Source organism: Topomyia yanbarensis, chromosome 3 (genome assembly GCF_030247195.1).
Source record: "Topomyia yanbarensis strain Yona2022 chromosome 3, ASM3024719v1, whole genome shotgun sequence".
NCBI classification, from domain to species: Eukaryota; Metazoa; Arthropoda; class Insecta; order Diptera; family Culicidae; genus Topomyia; species Topomyia yanbarensis.
Genome location: NC_080672.1, coordinates 340,805,928 through 340,824,055, shown reverse-complemented (window position 1 = coordinate 340,824,055; position 18,128 = coordinate 340,805,928). Strand labels below are relative to the sequence as shown.

At 38.8% G+C, this 18,128-nt stretch overlaps 1 protein-coding gene across 1 annotated transcript in view; it reads left to right on the top strand.

The window, feature by feature from the left end:
- LOC131688130 (uncharacterized) overlaps positions 1 to 12,770 on the top strand; it is a 69,239-nt gene extending 56,469 nt beyond the window's left edge. The window contains exon 2 of the mRNA XM_058972283.1: positions 12,351 to 12,770. Within this exon, the coding sequence (XP_058828266.1) occupies positions 12,351 to 12,770 (420 nt within the window). The remainder of the gene's footprint in view (positions 1 to 12,350) is intronic.
- Positions 12,771 to 18,128: the final 5,358 nt, after the last annotated feature.

Genomic DNA, 18,128 nt, shown 5'->3' with positions numbered 1-18,128 from the left:
TAGAAAGTTAGTGTCTTCGACGAAGTTTTAGAAATGCTCATAGTGAAGAATTTTGTTGAAGAACTTGAGCTTGTAGGACTAAAGGTTATCGATTTATAAGGCGTTTTCTATGGCAACCCCCTTAAATCTAGTTTTTTTAATATAACTTTATTCATTGTGACTTTTCGTGCAAACTATGTTCAAAACAAACTATGTTCAAAACAAATGGTATCAAAACTACATAATATTGTCGAAGACTGTATGTAAAAATACTCATTTGTTTCAAAGTTATGGAAGATTCTTACATTTTTTTACACCAACTTCATCTACGTATAAGAAAGAAAGGTGCAAACCAAATTGCACGAACAGGCGTGTGAACTTTTTTGACTGCCTAAACTATGCACAATAAAACTAAGAAGGTTTGGTGCGTGGCACTCTAGAACCCTATGAATAGGGTAAGCTTACTTTATCATGTTTTTTTGCCTTTTCCATACAAAAATCAGCAAAAAAAAATTTTAAGTTGTTTTGCTCCAACTTTTAAAATTCTTGTTTTGATATTCAATTACAAGTATTATTTTTACTTATACCCGAATATTTCAGATTTTATAAACGTGGGAGCAAAAATGTAAAGTTTTTAATATCATTGGAGATCACGAACTAATACATACTCGAATAGACATGTCACAATGAATTAAATGCTTACAAAAGGATGTCATACCATTAATTACTAAATTTCACAGAAAAAATCGAAAAACATTTTTTTTGCTTATTTTTGTATGGAAAAAGTAAAAAGACGTGATAAAGTAAGCTTACTCTATTCGTAGGGTTCTAGAATGCCCGCACCAAACCTTCTTAGCTGTATTGTGCATAGTTTAAACAGTGAAAAAAGTGCCTGTTCGTGCATTTTGGTTTGTATCTTTCTTTCATATACGTAGTTGAAGTTGGTGTAAAAAATGTTATTCATACGAACAATTCCTCCAAAGACACCCTGTGAATATATTCAATGGTTTGGCCTATAGAGAATTAAGTTCGCGTTTCCGACCACTGTGCTCTCTATCCTTCCTCTCACACCCCTCCCAAACTCTCACCCCTTTCACCATCTCTTCGATCAATCTTACATCCGCATGCCTATCACCTACCCGTATACCAAAACATGTTAGGTTGGGCCCAACGCATCCTCCCCTCCCACTAATTATCACCCTACCCACCCACACTACCCGGTATTTCAAAATATGTTAACATGAAGACAACATTGAGCTCACGCTGATTAAGCTAATTAAATATTATATTTTTGTTTTGTTTCAAGTGTATCAGCGTCGACATGTTGCTCATCAGGTTCGTGGCAGTCGTGCACTATATACATTTCCACCTTGTTATATTTAACGTAAGCAGTTATTAAACCATAGCTTTGATAAATAAAAAATGTACAATTGCATTGTATTGTTTGAAGCTAGCGTTAATCCGACGCTAGCATAGTCCTGTCACTAAACTTAGTGTCGGATGTTGATGAGACGAAATCGAAACGCAAATTCCATAACCGATTTACTTATAGGTTTTGTGCTCTTCACGCCCAAATATGAAACCGTGTTTGTCACGCCATTATTTAGTTGTGTTCGGCAAACTAATGTGTGATATATGTAAGAAATGTCTCATCTCACTGCTAAGTGGGTTAAGTCGGGTTTTTAGCCAGGATTACCTGAACCTGACCAAGAAATCATAAATGTTTCAAAAGTCATAGTATATACAGAATTTTAAGCAAAGAATTTTATGTGATATTCAACAAGTTTTATTTAAAAATTCAACAAGTTATATTAAAAAAATGCAAGAAGTCAAAACAATTTTTTGCATAGAGAGAGTATTTTTTAGATACAGAGAAGTACAGCAAAGTATGTGTTGCGTGAGAAAGAAGAGAAGAACTTTGAATTGATGGTGTTGGATGGTTGCTTCATCTTCTTGAATAATGCTAACAAACATTTTCTATAACTCTATTAGCTTGAACAGCAGCCAGCAAATCCCGCACGAATGTTGAATGTTGAAAGACAAGGCAATACATGCACAGTCGTGGGGACTGTACCAGGATGCATCAATACATCCTGGTATAGTCTATGTGATTGTGTGTGTTGCCTTGTCTTTCACGGCACATGATGGAGCATTATATGAAGGTGTTTAGTTTCAATTTGTTGACAGATCGGAGAGCTTATTTAGATGGGTTCGGAACAAAGTCTCTCTTAGCACGGTCCTAGCTTGCGTCCAGATAGTTAGTGATGCTGAGCAGAAGGCCTATAAAACGTGGTATTGATGACGTAGACGATACCAAACGCTGAAGAAACTGTTACGCATACGTGCACAGAGGCAGTTTTCGTTTTTAAGCATGCTAGAATAATATATAATAGGTATAGGGTGATGTGCCTATTATGGCAGTAGAGCCTATTGTGACCCTATTTCGTACCCCTTGGTTTCGAACCAAGCATATGAGATAATGACAATATCGATTTGGCTAAAACAGGTGTGCAAAAAAAGCTCAAGTTATATTCTTTATTTGTTGTGCACATACGTATTTAGAACTATCCACTAAATCCAACTTTTAATTAAAACAAAATCACCTTATTGAAATATCTGCTGATCCGCCTCACTCGCGTAGTGAACCGAAACAGGACGCAACGGCGCTTAGCAAAATAAACACTTTCGAGCCAGCATTTACCGCCTCATATCTCGTTATTCCGACGCAAATATATTAAATATTGCACTGATACATACCTTTATTTTAGCTGGAGAACCTTTTTACGATTATTTCGCTTTAAAAGCACTCGTCAAATACTAGAATAGGCCTAGTGTTATAATAGGATAAAACTAAATACGGGGGTTCCTATTATTGGCATGTTTTGCTGATACACTACCACAATCAAAACCAACTTTTTGCATCCATCATACAGAAAAGAATCACCAGTGCGGCCAAACCAAAACATGAACTTGAAAACATAATGTTATGCAATTTCAGGTATAAGTAATCAATTATTTCAAGTTATTCAACTAATTGTTGATTGCAGATATTTTATTTTCATCTGCACATACAATTTGGATCGGAAGGAAGTAATGTGTGATGTGAACTTTATATTCCAGTTGTTAACTTTCGCATGGTTATTTCCTGCATGCGCAGTTCTGGGCGCTCTTCTACTAACAGCTGATGAGTTTGTTTCGTGTGCGTGATGTTTACGTTTGTTTTGATCGGCTGAAAAAAGCAGAATAATTCGTTTTACAAATCACGCGTTGGCGTCCATGATCTGGATACCTAGTGAGAATCGACGCAAATGAAATATGAGGCATTGCGTTTCAACTAGATTGTTTTTCGATGAGGTGGAAATCGGCACACACATGAGGCGATAATTGGAACGTTCAGGTGGGAATAGATGCACAGAATAGAACATTTATTTTCATTTATGCTGAAAATTGAGCCAATTCTGCCAAATAAGCATTATACAGATGTTTAAGAAACAGTACACTGATACTTTATTCTGAAAAAGGTTATAGGTAATATGGCTTCTTTTTAAGTTGTTCAAAAAATAGTGCGACCCTCTCCATAATGGTGCCAAAATAGGCTCATCACCCTATAACAGTATATATATTAAGAGTTTTTGGCGCACACAATTTCGGTTTGGCACGACTCGCGTTGAAATGTTGTAGGCAGATGTGCAGAGTAGTAATTTTGTGCTCTCTTATGTCAGCAACATGAAATGTTCCAGGAAGGTATTGCGGTGTAGATGTGTTATATTTTCGTAACGGTGTTTAATCCAATATATCAATGAATTCACAGTAATTATTACATTTTTATTCATTGATTGTAGATGTTGTTTTGGCTTTGTTCCCTGTGGTTAATGTTATGTTTGTTAGTTCCATATTGATCGTCAAATTGCATGGTTTACATCGTGCACACCATGGTTGTTGTACCTGTATAATATGATTGTATACATTGTATTAAGTTTATTCATTAATTCGTTAATTTTTTTTTATATGACGCCAGATTGGATGCAATAAATATACTATATAAGATTGTCGTATACAGTCGTGATTCGCTGGTTGAACACTCTTTAATTGGGCCGCTTTTTAGTTGGACTTCTGCTAGTATGACCATTGTCCAACTAAAAAGCATCTGAACACCAAATTCTCATGTCAAATTTACTTTGACAATCTATCTACCAATCTGTCTTATTTGATATTTGTAAGTCGGTCCAACTAGCGAATCAAATTCGTTAGCTGGACAGAGGCTGTGGCCCAACCAGAGAATCACGACCGTACCATATTACCCAATTATTATTCTACCATATCATGTCACAATCATAGTATAATATAATGTCAAATTATGTATTTAATAATATTATCGTGTCATACTACTATATTGCATTAGCATATAATAGTATCATATCTTTTATCATACATTGCACTATAATACTATCATATCCTTGTATCATTGTATAAGACTATCATATTATAGCACTATTGTATCCATCATATTATAGTATTATTGTATTATCAAATAATATTTACATATTACCATAGCAAAAGATAAATTTACAGTGTCACATAATTTTTCCATAAAATCATATTTTCCTATTATATCACAATTCATTTATCGCATTTTGTACAATCTTTTTACTCGATATTTATTTCAGTATGTGCGTCTATTCATCAATTCTAGTGTTTATATTGAACTCAATATAATACTCACATTTATTCATCAAAAGTAATTAAATTTTCAATTATCTATTCGAGTATGACCGTATTGATATCTGTGAATTATCCATATAACAATTAGGTGATTATTCATGTATTTAATTACTTAATTATTCATTTATTTAGTCATTTATTCATCTAACTGTTTATCATTTGTTTATTTTTCAATCTTTCTATGTATTTTTTATTTATTCATATAGTTATCTATTTTTATTCACATATTTATTTATCTATTTAATCATTTGTTAGTTTATTATATTATTTACTTATTTAATAGTTTATATAACATATCCATATAATATTATAATATTTATATGATATGTATATCATTTACAGGATGAGGAGGGTACATGAGGACATCATAAAAGCAAATAAATTCCGAATTCCATATTCCTGTATGCCCGTTGTGATATCTTGACAATCCGTTGATTATTTATTTATTTAATCATTTAATTATTTATTTATTCAGATATTTATTTCTTTAAGTATTTATGTATTTATTTTTCAATCCACCTATGTATTTTTTTCGTTATTATTCATGTATTTATTTATTTATTTATTCACATAATTATTTAATTATCTAATTATTTATAAGCTTCAATAGGGTAAGGTGGGGCAAATCCGACCGTGGTTCATTTGCTCCGATGCCCATGGGAATATCTTTACGTGCTACTGCTCAAGATTTTAACGTTCAAAAATTGACACTGAATTCCATTTTCATGTTACAATTCAATAACATAACATTCATTGTTTTATGATTGAAAAATCATAAAATTTAGATAATATCTGTACTAAATCAACCACAAATATAGGCGGTCGGGTTTACCCAACCATTTTTGAAAACAGCAAAAATGAACGTTTTCGTAAAACGCTTGAATCTCAAAGTTTCCTCTGGATGCAAATACAAAACTATAAATAGAAAGTTGCTTAGAAGTCTAACCTTTAATTTGGTATATAAAATGACTTGATCCGGTGTAAAATGAACATTTTACAGCCAAAACCATTTACTAGTTCGGATTTGCCCCACCTTACCCTACTACTTACCCTACTATTTACTCATATAATAGTTTATTTAATCTATCCATATAATATTATAATATTGACATCATATGTGTATCGTTTACAGGGTGAGGAGGGTACATCAGGACATCAGAACAGCAACTAAATTCCGAATTCCCTATTCCTGTAAGACATCTTGAATTCTGTTAATTATCCTTATAACAATTCGTTGATTAGTTATTTAATTATTGAATAATTAAATTATTAATTCAACTATTTATTTATTCATTCATTTTTTTTCTTTTTTATTATTTTCTCTCTTTTCCATTTATTTATTTATTTATTCATATAATTATTATTTCTTTAATGATTACTAATTATTTATTGAACTGTTTATTTAATTTATCCATATAATATTATAATTTTGGTATTATATATATATGTATATCATTTACGGGACGAGGAGGGTGCATCAGGACATCATTGAAGTTACAACTGGACAATGAAGTGGCAGCCAATCGGAGTCAAGGAGGAAAGGTGGTTGTCGCACGCGACGGCCACAGTTCTCTCCAACAGTTGTAAACAATTTGACGCGTCCTTCTTCAAACAAACCATCCCGTGGAAAGCTCGACAAGTATCGCGAATTTCGTTATTCAATCTGTTGGATCATATTGTTGGAAGGAGACTCTTTGATTCCCGCGGATACTGAGTAGGTGTAATTGCCTACGGGTCCGCCACCCCCCTTTTGGCCCTTCATATATATGCTGAATTCAGAATGGTAACGAACTTTAAGCGTACTGTTTAAGTGGAGCCGCATGCAGAGCAAGACTCAAGCTAGGATGGTGGCTACCTACATACATAGGATTACCTGAACCTGACCTGATCCCGGTAATTTAAAAAGTGAAAGCACTGAGCCCCAAGATTCAAAATTTGATAAACCGAAAGCTTTTGGGTCGAATTCAGAAACTCGTACCTAACCATCTCTATCTACCACTCATCAAACTTTGCACCCTACGTTATGCGAAAAAATACTCTTGTTTATTCAAGGAGTTAAAAAGTGAGCAAAAAAACCACTTCTCTCTGATCGAAAAGCAGTAATTTGTCTGAGCTGTTTATTGCAGCGTACTGCGTGTGATAATTGATTTTTCACCTTGACAACTTACGACATCCGTCGAGTGGTTGAGTGGCGGCTTCAGGCAGAGATATTTGTTGCTAAAGATTACGCATCTCTCGGCTGTCAGGTGTATCTGGTACAAAAACAATTGAGTCGCGGTGGGTCTTGTTATTGTAGATTGCAATGTTACTGCGAGATGATGTAATAAATAAAAGAATAATCTTGACTAGCGCGCGATTAAGGCGTAAAAGCCAACTGCTTTGATTGAAAATGTTGGACGAACCGTTCTTCACAGAACACAGGGGTTGGCAGTTTAGAAAAATTTGCTCTTTCATGTGCTTATATAATTTCTACTCTGGTAATAACAAGACGTCCATACTTCTTGCTCAAGGTGCATAAATTATTCGAGTAATTCATTTTAAGTTTTTTACAGTATATTGACAATTCTAGTTCTATGTTTCATTTGGAACGTCTCTGAACAAAGTTTTAACTTATTGTTATTTAGATTTGAGGTAAGGAGTGGGCCTTGCGTAGTTGGTAAATAGATTGCCTTGTACGCACCTCATCCGGGTTCGATTCCCAACCTCGCACATAGGGTTAGACATTTTTCCAAAAAGATTTTTCAAAGCCGAAAAAAGAGGCGAATGAGTCTAAGATTAAAACCTCTATAATTAAAGTAAAAAATAAGTTTGAGCTTATGTGTCAAATACATGATGACAATACTGACAAATTTCAATATAATATATAACATATCAATGGTGAAATAAAGCGTTTTTCTTCCACCAACCCCACGGCGATCCTTGATCGTGGCAGCGGCATCAAAAAAAAAACGAGACCAGCTCCCACCGAGTAGATCAAAGAGAACTTGAGAAGCCGCGTGTTAAATTATTCAATCACCTTTTCATTTCATCTACTCTGTGTCGTTCTTTTTGTTTTACTCTCGTCTTATTCCAGTATCACACTTTACAATATTTGAGCTTCATCCCACCACAGCCTCACTCCCCGTTCTGCTCACTTCAGTTAATCCGCCGTCCAACTTTGAATGTTTCCCACTATATCTGTGTCGCTGCCGACAGATGAAAACGTAGAATCCATAATCGATTTGGTTCCCGCCGCACGATCACAGAGTCTCGGTGGCGGCCGTTGGTGCGGGATGCTGCTGGACCATGAATGGACAATGCGAGTGCGAATCTCCGCGCCAATCCTTCGCCGATCACTGAAGATGCGCCAGTAAAACAAATTATTGATGCGTGGCTAAGCGGCTTCTGTCGCAAGACCTTTGAAGATTCCGACAGTTCCGACACTGTCATCACAGAGGTACAGCGGAAATTTGTCCAACCGAGAGTCCGGAGTTTTGTCGCCGATGCGGAACGAGGGGTTTTACTTGAGCTGGGCGACGATGATACCGGTCCTGTCTGGGACTGACTGCTGATGGGAGGCTTATCGCGTTGATGAAGTGAGTGCCCACCCGAGGTAGGTCAAGTTCTCGTACCAAACTCGGTAGCATCAAAGCACTAGAGTCTGGTGGGGTATGTTTTTTTTTCTCTCTACCTCAACATAAAAGTACTTCACGTTGAAGATGGCAGGTCGGCTCTATTGGCATCCGTGCCAGATAATCCGTTCCGGTATGTGAAACTTGATCCTTTGGTTAGCCGGCGAGTGAGAGAATCGGCACTCTGTGGAATCTGTGAACGCTGCACTGGTGCATGATGGAGTAAGAAATCGTTCCGGTTCAGCAGATGTGATTGGAAAAGCTACGGATCGATCTAAAGTGTTTGTGTGTGTTGCAAAATGGAGTTTTGTAAGGGAAAATTTCTCTTTTGTTCACACGACTCCTGGCTGCAAGAATTTCAAAAATTGTCTGCTTTTGCGAATCATTTTGATATTGGAGTTTCAAGTGATATTATAAATAGCGGCGAACTCGATGAATTGTGTGCGCAATTATTTAAGGCACACCCAGATTAGCTTCGCTTAGTTTAGGGAGACTGTCAACTGCAAAATTTTTTTCTGGAGCGGATCCAGAAAAAAATTCGAGAGGAATCTGAAATATCGATTTTAGAATGAAGATTGTACAGTTCGTAATATATTACATATTACAACCTTATGTAATGAGTATCAGATTTGTTGGTCAACTTTGGCTTTGAAAGATTTTGAGTTTAAAACTAATATAAAAATGAAACTAATTTAAAATTTCATTACAAGTCCGAACCCCTAGGACCCTCCCCTTAGACCCGCCGCTGACTTCGTGATTGACCGAATGAGTGAAATAGCACAATGAACCAAAAAATGATGCTTGGGAGGAGCATATCATTCTCACAGTGTATGTTTCAACGACCCAATATTTTCATAAAATGGTTAATAACGATGCTGGCCACATCCAACGTTGTTCTGCCGAGGAAGGAAGGGAATGTTAGTTCGACACTCGCTGTTGATTGAGACCGAAATTACCTCTGCATCTCCAAGATGTATCACGGGAAAGGAATTTTACTAGTAGGAATAGGAAAAGATCTTGATAGACAATATAATCATAGCAATACTTACTAAAGTCACTCGCAATCATTATCCGAGAATTTTAAAAGAGCAACTTATACTTCAATGATCATTTCTGGATTTTTTAAGTTTTAAATAGCGAGAAAATGTTTTCAAGTCTACTCAAGAGATATTTTTTCAAATATTAGCAAAAGAAAAGAATGAAATGCATCACAATAAAATTATTCGCGGGTAGTAAACTAACTGAAGTTACAACAGTAAACTTGAATTGATTTGTGAAGATAGTATGAAATAATTTTGAGCGGCCCAAAATTAGCATTAACTGTACCAAAAGCTTTACGTTCTATTCCCTGTTAGCATACGACCCATAGATATACATTAATGCAGCTGTCGTCGAAGCGGTTGAATGTAATGAAGTTTGTTTACATCGTGTTTACGTTTTTTTGCTCTGGAGATAGTTCCATTTTATCTGTGTTTTACTTACCGTTTTTCGGCGAAAAAGTTTCCAGTCGCTTGACGGACATTCTGTTTTGTTTCGTGTACTGCTCACCAGTGAAATCCTTGTGCTAAAGTGCTTTATTTCGCCGTGTGAAAACTTTGTGAGTCTACGGTGAAATAGTGAGACTGCAACTGCAACCTGTGTGTAATTCCCAGCCCGGGGACAACTTGACAGCTCCCATATATTGAACTCATAAGCAAATTTTGTGGTGATTTGGTGATGTCATGGCGGCTCGAATGGAACAAAATTTAAAAAAGGCGCATCTCATCTATTATTTTCTTTAGCTGTAAAAAATGAACAATTTAAGCATTTCTATCGCCAAATTTATTTTGCTGTTCAAATTAAAAACTGTCCATACCTTAACAGAAACATAGATTCCATTTTGGATCTAAAAAATCCAAGAAAAATAAATCGATTTTCAGAAATACAAGAAGATGGCTTTCAAAATCGAGCCACTTCCACTTATATTGAAATTTCCGAAAATCTACGAGATCGAACCAACATGCAATCCTCCGGTGGACGCCGTTAAATTAGTTTTCTGTCGGGCAAGAGCTGAGCAATATGCGAAATGAATTCTGAAGGAATTCGTACCAAAATTATCGCAAAATCTTTTGGACAGAATTATTGCAAAAGTCGAATAAAACTCTGGCAAGAGTCGAACATAATTGTATATGGGGCCGTACACAAATGACGTAGCTTTTTTCGGCGACTTTTGACCCCTCCCTCCCCCCTCGTAGCATTTGGTCACAAAATTTTAACCTTCCCTTCGTAAATAACGTAGCATTTACCTACCCCCTCCCCCTCGTCCCATGCAAAGCGACCGGGTGATGAAAAAAAAATTACATGTTTTTCAATTATTTTAAATACATGTCCTTTCAAAATGTATCAACATTTTCATTATAACAGCAAATTTCGTGCAAAATAAGCCCATTTTATCACAAATATAGTGTTGATTGTTTTGTTTGGAATTTTATATGTCAAGGGGAGCATAAAGAGAAGTTCTCTCAGTTCACTATCCTGCAGCTGCCAATGATTCTAAGAAGCATACGTTCATCTAAATTACTAAATTTTGTTTGGTTGAATCTGAAGTGAAAATTTAATTCAGCTTCCAAACTAAGTCTAATAGTTAGCAACATTAACTAACTAATTTAGCAAGTTAAATCCGCATACCAAATCTTTTCGTATTTTTGTGAACTTGTAATTCCGCGAATCGTAAAACCGCATCAAAAGTAACTTGTTTGAATTTAAATTTATTTCTCTTGGGAATAATGGAGGATCATTAAATTGTTTTCTCTAAACAATGGGTTTTAAACTTAATGCTACGTCGCACAACTTCTGGCCCTACCCTCCCCCTCGTCACACTTCGTCCCAAATTTGGTAGACCCTCCCTACCCCCCCAAAATGCTACGTTATTTATGCATGGCCCCTATTCCTGGCAGCATTCTAAAACCGGGCACAACCGGTTTGCTGCCAGAATTCTGGTAAAAGCGCACAAATTCTATCCAAAACCAATTTTGCTAACTGTGTAGAAAATCCTACATATTTCGTTTATATTCCCAAACAAAATTCTAGAATTCTTGACGTTCTTAATTAATTTGAAACAAGATGTCATATGTTCACGAATTGTTAGGCTTGGTGATTTACTTTCATTGGCCAAAATGATTTTCATTCATATTTCTCGGGCCAAAAGCACAAATGATTTACCGATTACACACTTCACACAACAATAAAACAAAAAAAACAACGACTTCCAGTTAAATTTATAATAAGATTTATGTACCTTGCTGACAGTTTCCAGTTAGGGATAAATTTATTCTCTAATAATTGTTTTCTTTATCCACATTTTGGAATACGCTTTTTCTAAATTTTGTTCTTGCTGCATTGACGGCGTTCATAACACACGTAACGAAACACGCTTTTCTCTTGAAACTATTTCGTTTCGTTGTTCGTGGTACTCGTACGGAGAAGGCATACTAGCGCCACCATCAAATTAGTGGTACATATATGAAACAAGCACTATCTGTCAAGTTGTCCCCGGGGCCCGGGCTGGTAATTCCCCACAAAAAAATTTACGCGCTCACTTCGCCATCTGCAAGCGACTAGTGGAAAGCGTTCCCCACACTTCAACTTTGCGCGCAGTGAGACGAAATCTCGGGTGGGTTTTGAAAAGGTCGTAAGCGACAAAAGGCAGTTGAAATCAGCCATGAGTTTAAGTTGCAAGTCATGCGACTCTCCCGTTAATGGGATTGAGAAAATTGCATATCGCGGCCATTGCGGATCGATTTTCCACCGCACCTGTATTCCCGGTATGCAACGATCCGCACTAGACCTGTTGTCTAGTTTCAACAACAACCTGTACTAGCCCTGTGACGATTGTGCTCGCTGTTTCAACGAGTGGGTGCAGCAATCCGTTTCCGCTGCTCCCATTGTGGACATAAAAAATTATGTGAGGCTGTAGATAATTTGAACACGGTCGTCTCAAATCTCTCGAGCCGTATTGAAAATCATTTTCTGGTCAATTATGGTTCTGTAACTCAAAAGGGGCTGTTTGTCAAGCGACTTCCGGAGGATCTGCCCACTCCGAAACGACGTCGCGAGAATAATGCTAAAATTCGTGCCATTGCAGAAGCTGTCTTTGGTACTAGAGCCATTCAGCGGGAAATCAGAACAAATGCGGATGAGCGGGAGCAGTTTTGGGTCTATTTGAGCCGTCTTGACCCGAGCCAGACAGTGGAGGAAATGGTTGCCATGACCCAAGAATGCCTTGGAATAAGCGATGCACCCAAAGCAATTTTGTTCGTCAAGAAGGATACCGATCTCACGAAACTCAACTTCGTTTCTTTCCGAGTTGAACTTCCGAACGAACTAAAGGACGCTGCACACAAAGCGTCTACTTGGCCGACTGGAGTACTCGTTTGGGAATTTAATTTCGACCAGCCAAAGCAGGATAGATTTCGCTAATGGAATACCGGGATGCACCGCAGCTTGTATTATGGAAGCCCTCGATCCCCTCGCCACAGTCCAGCTACTGCAGCCGACGTTCACCAGTCGTCCCGGTCCTGTGTGCGGGAGTGGAGAAAGGGTCTTCCAAACTTCCCTCTGCTTCAAGTACCCATCCTTTCTGAATAATTCAAGCGCTGAAATGTTCCCCGATTCCAGTTCTCCGTTAATTGTACCGTATCAGCACCAGATGCCGTTCTTCCTGCCTGCGAACCGCAGCTGTTTACGAGAGACACCTAGTCCAGCTGCATTGCATACATCCCGCGTAATGTCGTCTCTTCGGTCACCGGTACGCACACTTCCCGCCAGCCGTGAGGAAGCCCTTAGTCCCCCCACCACAGTCGAGCCCTTCCTGCCAGCGACCAGCAGCCGTCCCGGTCCTGTGGTGGAGATGGGACGAGGGGTCTTCCGTAAACCTACCTCAGGTAAGTACAATGCATCTGTGAACTCTTCCTTGCCTCAAAGCTCTTAGATTTCCAGCATTGGTCAACGATGGGCTAAACTGCTGCTATACTACCAAAATGTTGGTGGTATTAACTCAATCGTTGAGCAATATCGTCTTGCAGTCTCCGATAAGAGTTTTGACATCATTGTCTTCGTCGAAACATGGTTGAACGATGACACGCTTTCCAGTCAGGTGTTCGGTACTGAATACGAGGTGTTTTGCTGTGACCGGACCCCTAGCAACAGCCGAAAATCCACCGGAGGTGGCGTATTAGTAGCGGTTAAAACCAGCTTGAAGGCAAGAATCGTCGAGAACACTTCTTGGGTTTGTCTAGAGCAGGTTTGGACGATTATCGAGCTTGGCGACCGCAAGTTGTACTTGTGTGCTTTGTATGTTCCACCCGACCGCGCTCGTGATACCGAATACGTTGAAGCACACTGCAGCTCAGTTTTTACTATCCTCGAAGATGCTAACGCTGTTGATGAGATCATGGTACTAGGAGATTTTAATCTTCCTAGCATTTCATGGAAATCTTCCCGTAATGGATTTCTTTATCCACATATGTGCAGTGAGGCTACTTGATAGCTATAGCTCATCCACGTTACAACAAATCAATCCTATTGCCAATGAGAATAGCCGCCATCTAGATCTTTGTTTTGTCAGCGACCAGGTTTCCGCCACATCAATAGTGACGGCTCCCTCTCCCCTAGTAAAACCAGTGGCACATCATCCTCCACTGATCGCCACGATTGATAGCTGATATTACCGCTTTCTGTCTCCTACAATTTCCGTAAAACTGATCATCGCAGTATCGCAGACCTTCTTTCCACCATCGATTGGGAAAATATTCTGGACCCCGAAGATGTCGAAACCGAAGTTCCAACCTTTTCAAACGTTCTGGTGTACGCTATTGACAGGCACGTTCCAAAGAAAGTTCACCATCGACAAACCGGCCCTCCATGGCAAACGAGTACACTGCGACGGCTGAGAGAAGCCCTGCGGAGGTTAACCAAGTATCGCACAATATCACTCAGAGACTATTACGTCAGTCTCAACCATGCGTACAAACGAGCCAGTCAACAATGTTTCCATCGAAATCAGCAAAATATTCAGCGTAATCTCAAATCGCATCCTAAACGTTTATGGAAATATGTGAACAAGCAGCGCAACGAATCAGGCCTGCCGTCGTCTATGACTTTCAATGGGAACAAAGCTACCACATCTCGAGACATATGTGCACTGGAACGTCGTGCTCAAACGGACGTCGTTTACATCGACTTATCTGCCGCTTTCGATAAGCTGAACCACGATATCACAATAGCAAAAATGGAGAGATTTGGAATAAATGTTCTGCAGTGGTTTCGATCTTATCTGACAGACCGAGCGATAGCGGTTGTTATAGGAGATTGCCAGGGCCCTATATTCACTTCTACGTCAGGAATACCTGAAGGAAGCCACTTGGGACCGTTGATGTTTCTGATATACTTCAATGATGTACATCTAATTCTGACGACTCCCCGATTGTCCTTCGCGGATGGTCTCAAGATTTTTTGCATAATTCGTACAATTGAAGATTGCAGATTTCTCCAACAGCAGCTTCAAGCCTTTGCTGACTAGTGTACCATGAACCGCATGTATGTAAACCCGAAGAAGTGCTCGGTAATATTATTTTCACGGAGAAAGGATTCGATCTATTTTAAGTACCGGCTTCTAGAAACAGAAATCGGACGCGTCAGTCACGTGAAGGACCTGGGAGTGATTCTGGATTCTCAAATTACGTTCAAACAACACGTCTCCTGTGCAGTCGGTAAAGCGTCTCGACTCTCGAGCGCTAGGATTCATCTTCAGAATAGCCAAAAATTTTACAGACGTTTATTATCTCTAATCGCTGTACTGCGCTTTATCCCGATCAATCCTAGAACATTGCCCTGAAGTGTGGAGCCCAAACTACAATAACGGCGTTGGGAGAATTGAAAGCGTACAGCGTCGCTTTTTACGTTTCGCGCTCCGTAGATTGCCGTGGAGAGATCCTGTCCGATTACCTAGCTATGAAAACCGGTGTCAGCTGATTCAACTGGAACCCCTTTATGTACGAAGGAATACAGCAAGAGCTTCGTTCATCGCCGACACTTTGCAAGGTCATGTAGATGCCCCAGCTATATTAGAACAAAATCAATATAAACGTCGCACCACGAACATTACGCAACAACATTATGCTTCGATTACCGTTCAGACGCACTAATTTTAGTATGCATGGAGCCATCACTGGTCTACAAAGGATTTTCAACCAGGTTGCTTCAGCTTTCGATTTCAACGTATCTAGACAAACTCTGCGTCAGCGATTTTCTAGACTTTTTAATCGATCTTTTAACCACATTTGACTTTTTTACCGTTTTTGTGAATTATTGTATGACCACTATTTTTGTATATGACTTCAATATTAGTAATAAGTTTATTATTAAGACCAACACCATTGGGGCTTTGGAATGCCTGTTGGTGTATAAGACTAATAAAGAATAAAGCGAAACTGAAACAGACTCTAACCCCAACCGCTGTTAAAATGTATAAACTGACAGCGGTTATGTAAAAACGGCATAAGCTGGCTCGGACCCCTTGGTACCGTGGGGAGGTAAAACAGAGATATATACCAGAGGTGAGTGGCGACATAGTTTGGCCTCATATTGCACAACAATACAGCTTTGCCAACCTGTGCAATTATTTGAGGCACAATCTTAACAATCTGAGAATTAATTTCGGTTCAAAAGTAAGAAAAGTAGAGGCTTTCCTAAATAAAAACATTTCGGTAAACACCTGCTTTCCCGTAAGTAGGAGTATTCTAAATACCTGCATTTATAATACAATACCTAACCTTCTAATGGAAGGAAGTAAGCTCCAGAGAAAAACTGAAGAATATTATAGGTTTAAACAGGCGAGCATTGGTGTACTGTAATTCATTCATGGAACCTAGTATTTGGCCCCTTGTTTACGGTCCGATTGCAACACGTGCTGATTCCTGCTGCTGCTGCTGCCGAAAATCGCACTGACCGCGGCCGCGAACGGAAGGCCCCAGAACGGCTGGCATCGCCTCGGCGAGGCTTTCAAAATAACTATTTAAGGCAAATTTGCCTAAATGCAAGGAAGTTTTCGAACGGTTTTCTAAATGGTAACAATTTTCCTATTAGCGAACGATACAATTCAACACTTAATTTTCGAGGCAAGATCTCGGCAAAGTGCTAATGGATCTCAATATTTTCCTCGGCACTTCGGTAATGATCCGAACCCCGCTCTCACCGAGACCGTTCCACCCCGACGATTGGTTCCAAAAGCCTATTCGCCATCAGTGGTGGTGGTGTGCATGCGGACTGATTTCCTCTGGCAGGCCGCTGAAGTTTTGGGGCAGCCCAGAAAAAAACAGCAGCCACGAGTACCGACCGAGCTGGTCGAGGAAACCTTTCAAGAGCGCTAATCGATAGGAAAATTATAACACGTGCGTTAGCATTTAGGGTTCTGAACTCGCAGTGTTTCAAAGACACTTTTATCGGAGTAATCCCGGCTGCCGCGTTGCTCCCGGCACAACTGTGCGAATACCGAGCAGACACAGTTAGCCGGAAACGATCAATTTGGTGGTATACATTTTTCTTTCATTTTTTTATATGCTTCGCTCTCTCGATGGAGGCCGATTTTGACCGCATTGTAACACACTATTCATTTCTGGGGCGTTGGGTTTGCTAATGGGTGTGCTTTATGTAATGGGCTGTGGCTCTCGCCCACTAACTACCTTGCCACCCATCGAACATGTTGAATGCCGATCAGAACACTTTTAAGTACCACTTTCGGCGGTAGGTACCGGTATTCTTGAGCTGCGGTTATTGTTTTATTCCTATTGCGGATCGATCGATCGATTTGCTGATGTGGAGGCTTTTACGTGCTGCGGTCAGTGCGAAGTAGCAACCTCATTTATAGCTCAAAGTTGAAAGATTAAACATCAAAAGAATGACTCCATCATTGTTCTATTGTGTTGAACATCATAATTGTTTCCTATTACCGGTGTGTAAATGGGCTACTGAGGTGGAGGTCGATAGTACAATAAGAGCAAGCAATTCATGTGAAAAATTTATAATTGTAAATATTTTTCAAACCAGTGCAAAAGGGGACCTGGCCCTTTTCATAGCTGTCTTAAAGCTCTCACAATATAATGTTTCTCCGTCGTCTTGGATGTATGTCAAGATCATACAACCATGACATCGCCGATCGATTCCACCTTCATGATTTAGTTCACCTATTATTATTCCATTCACGCCTTGTGAACTGGTTCATGATTCGTAGTATGTTGGTCATGATTCGCCGTTAGTGATCGTGAAAAAACAAAATCATGAAATACTTTCAATGTTTCCTTTTTCACGATATTGTTAATAAAATATGTAACTTTGTGTTTGGTTCTAATATAATGCTTTGATCCATTTTTGGTTCGTGAACTGATTCTTGATTCACAATACACTCGAACCTCCATTTACGAACCAAACCGGGAGTTCGTAAAAGATGTTCGCTATTTGGGATTTACTTCGTAAAAAAGTTTTCTTCACATCCTTATAGAATTTTCTATTCTGTATCAAATAGGCTTATATTTAGTCATGTGCTAGATATTCTAAAAATTTCCTGGAGTGAAGATCAAACGATCTACAAGCGTATCCAGTTATATTTCTGTCGTATATGGATGCGGTACTTACTACTGGAGGGTCACAATACAATGTTCAATGAGGTATTGCGTCCAATTGATGTTTACGGTCATCGAAAAACTTTTTGAAATGCAGAAGATGTATCAGCGTAAAAAGTTATGCGTTGATGATTTTTTCTCTGTACGTTCTTTGAGGTTC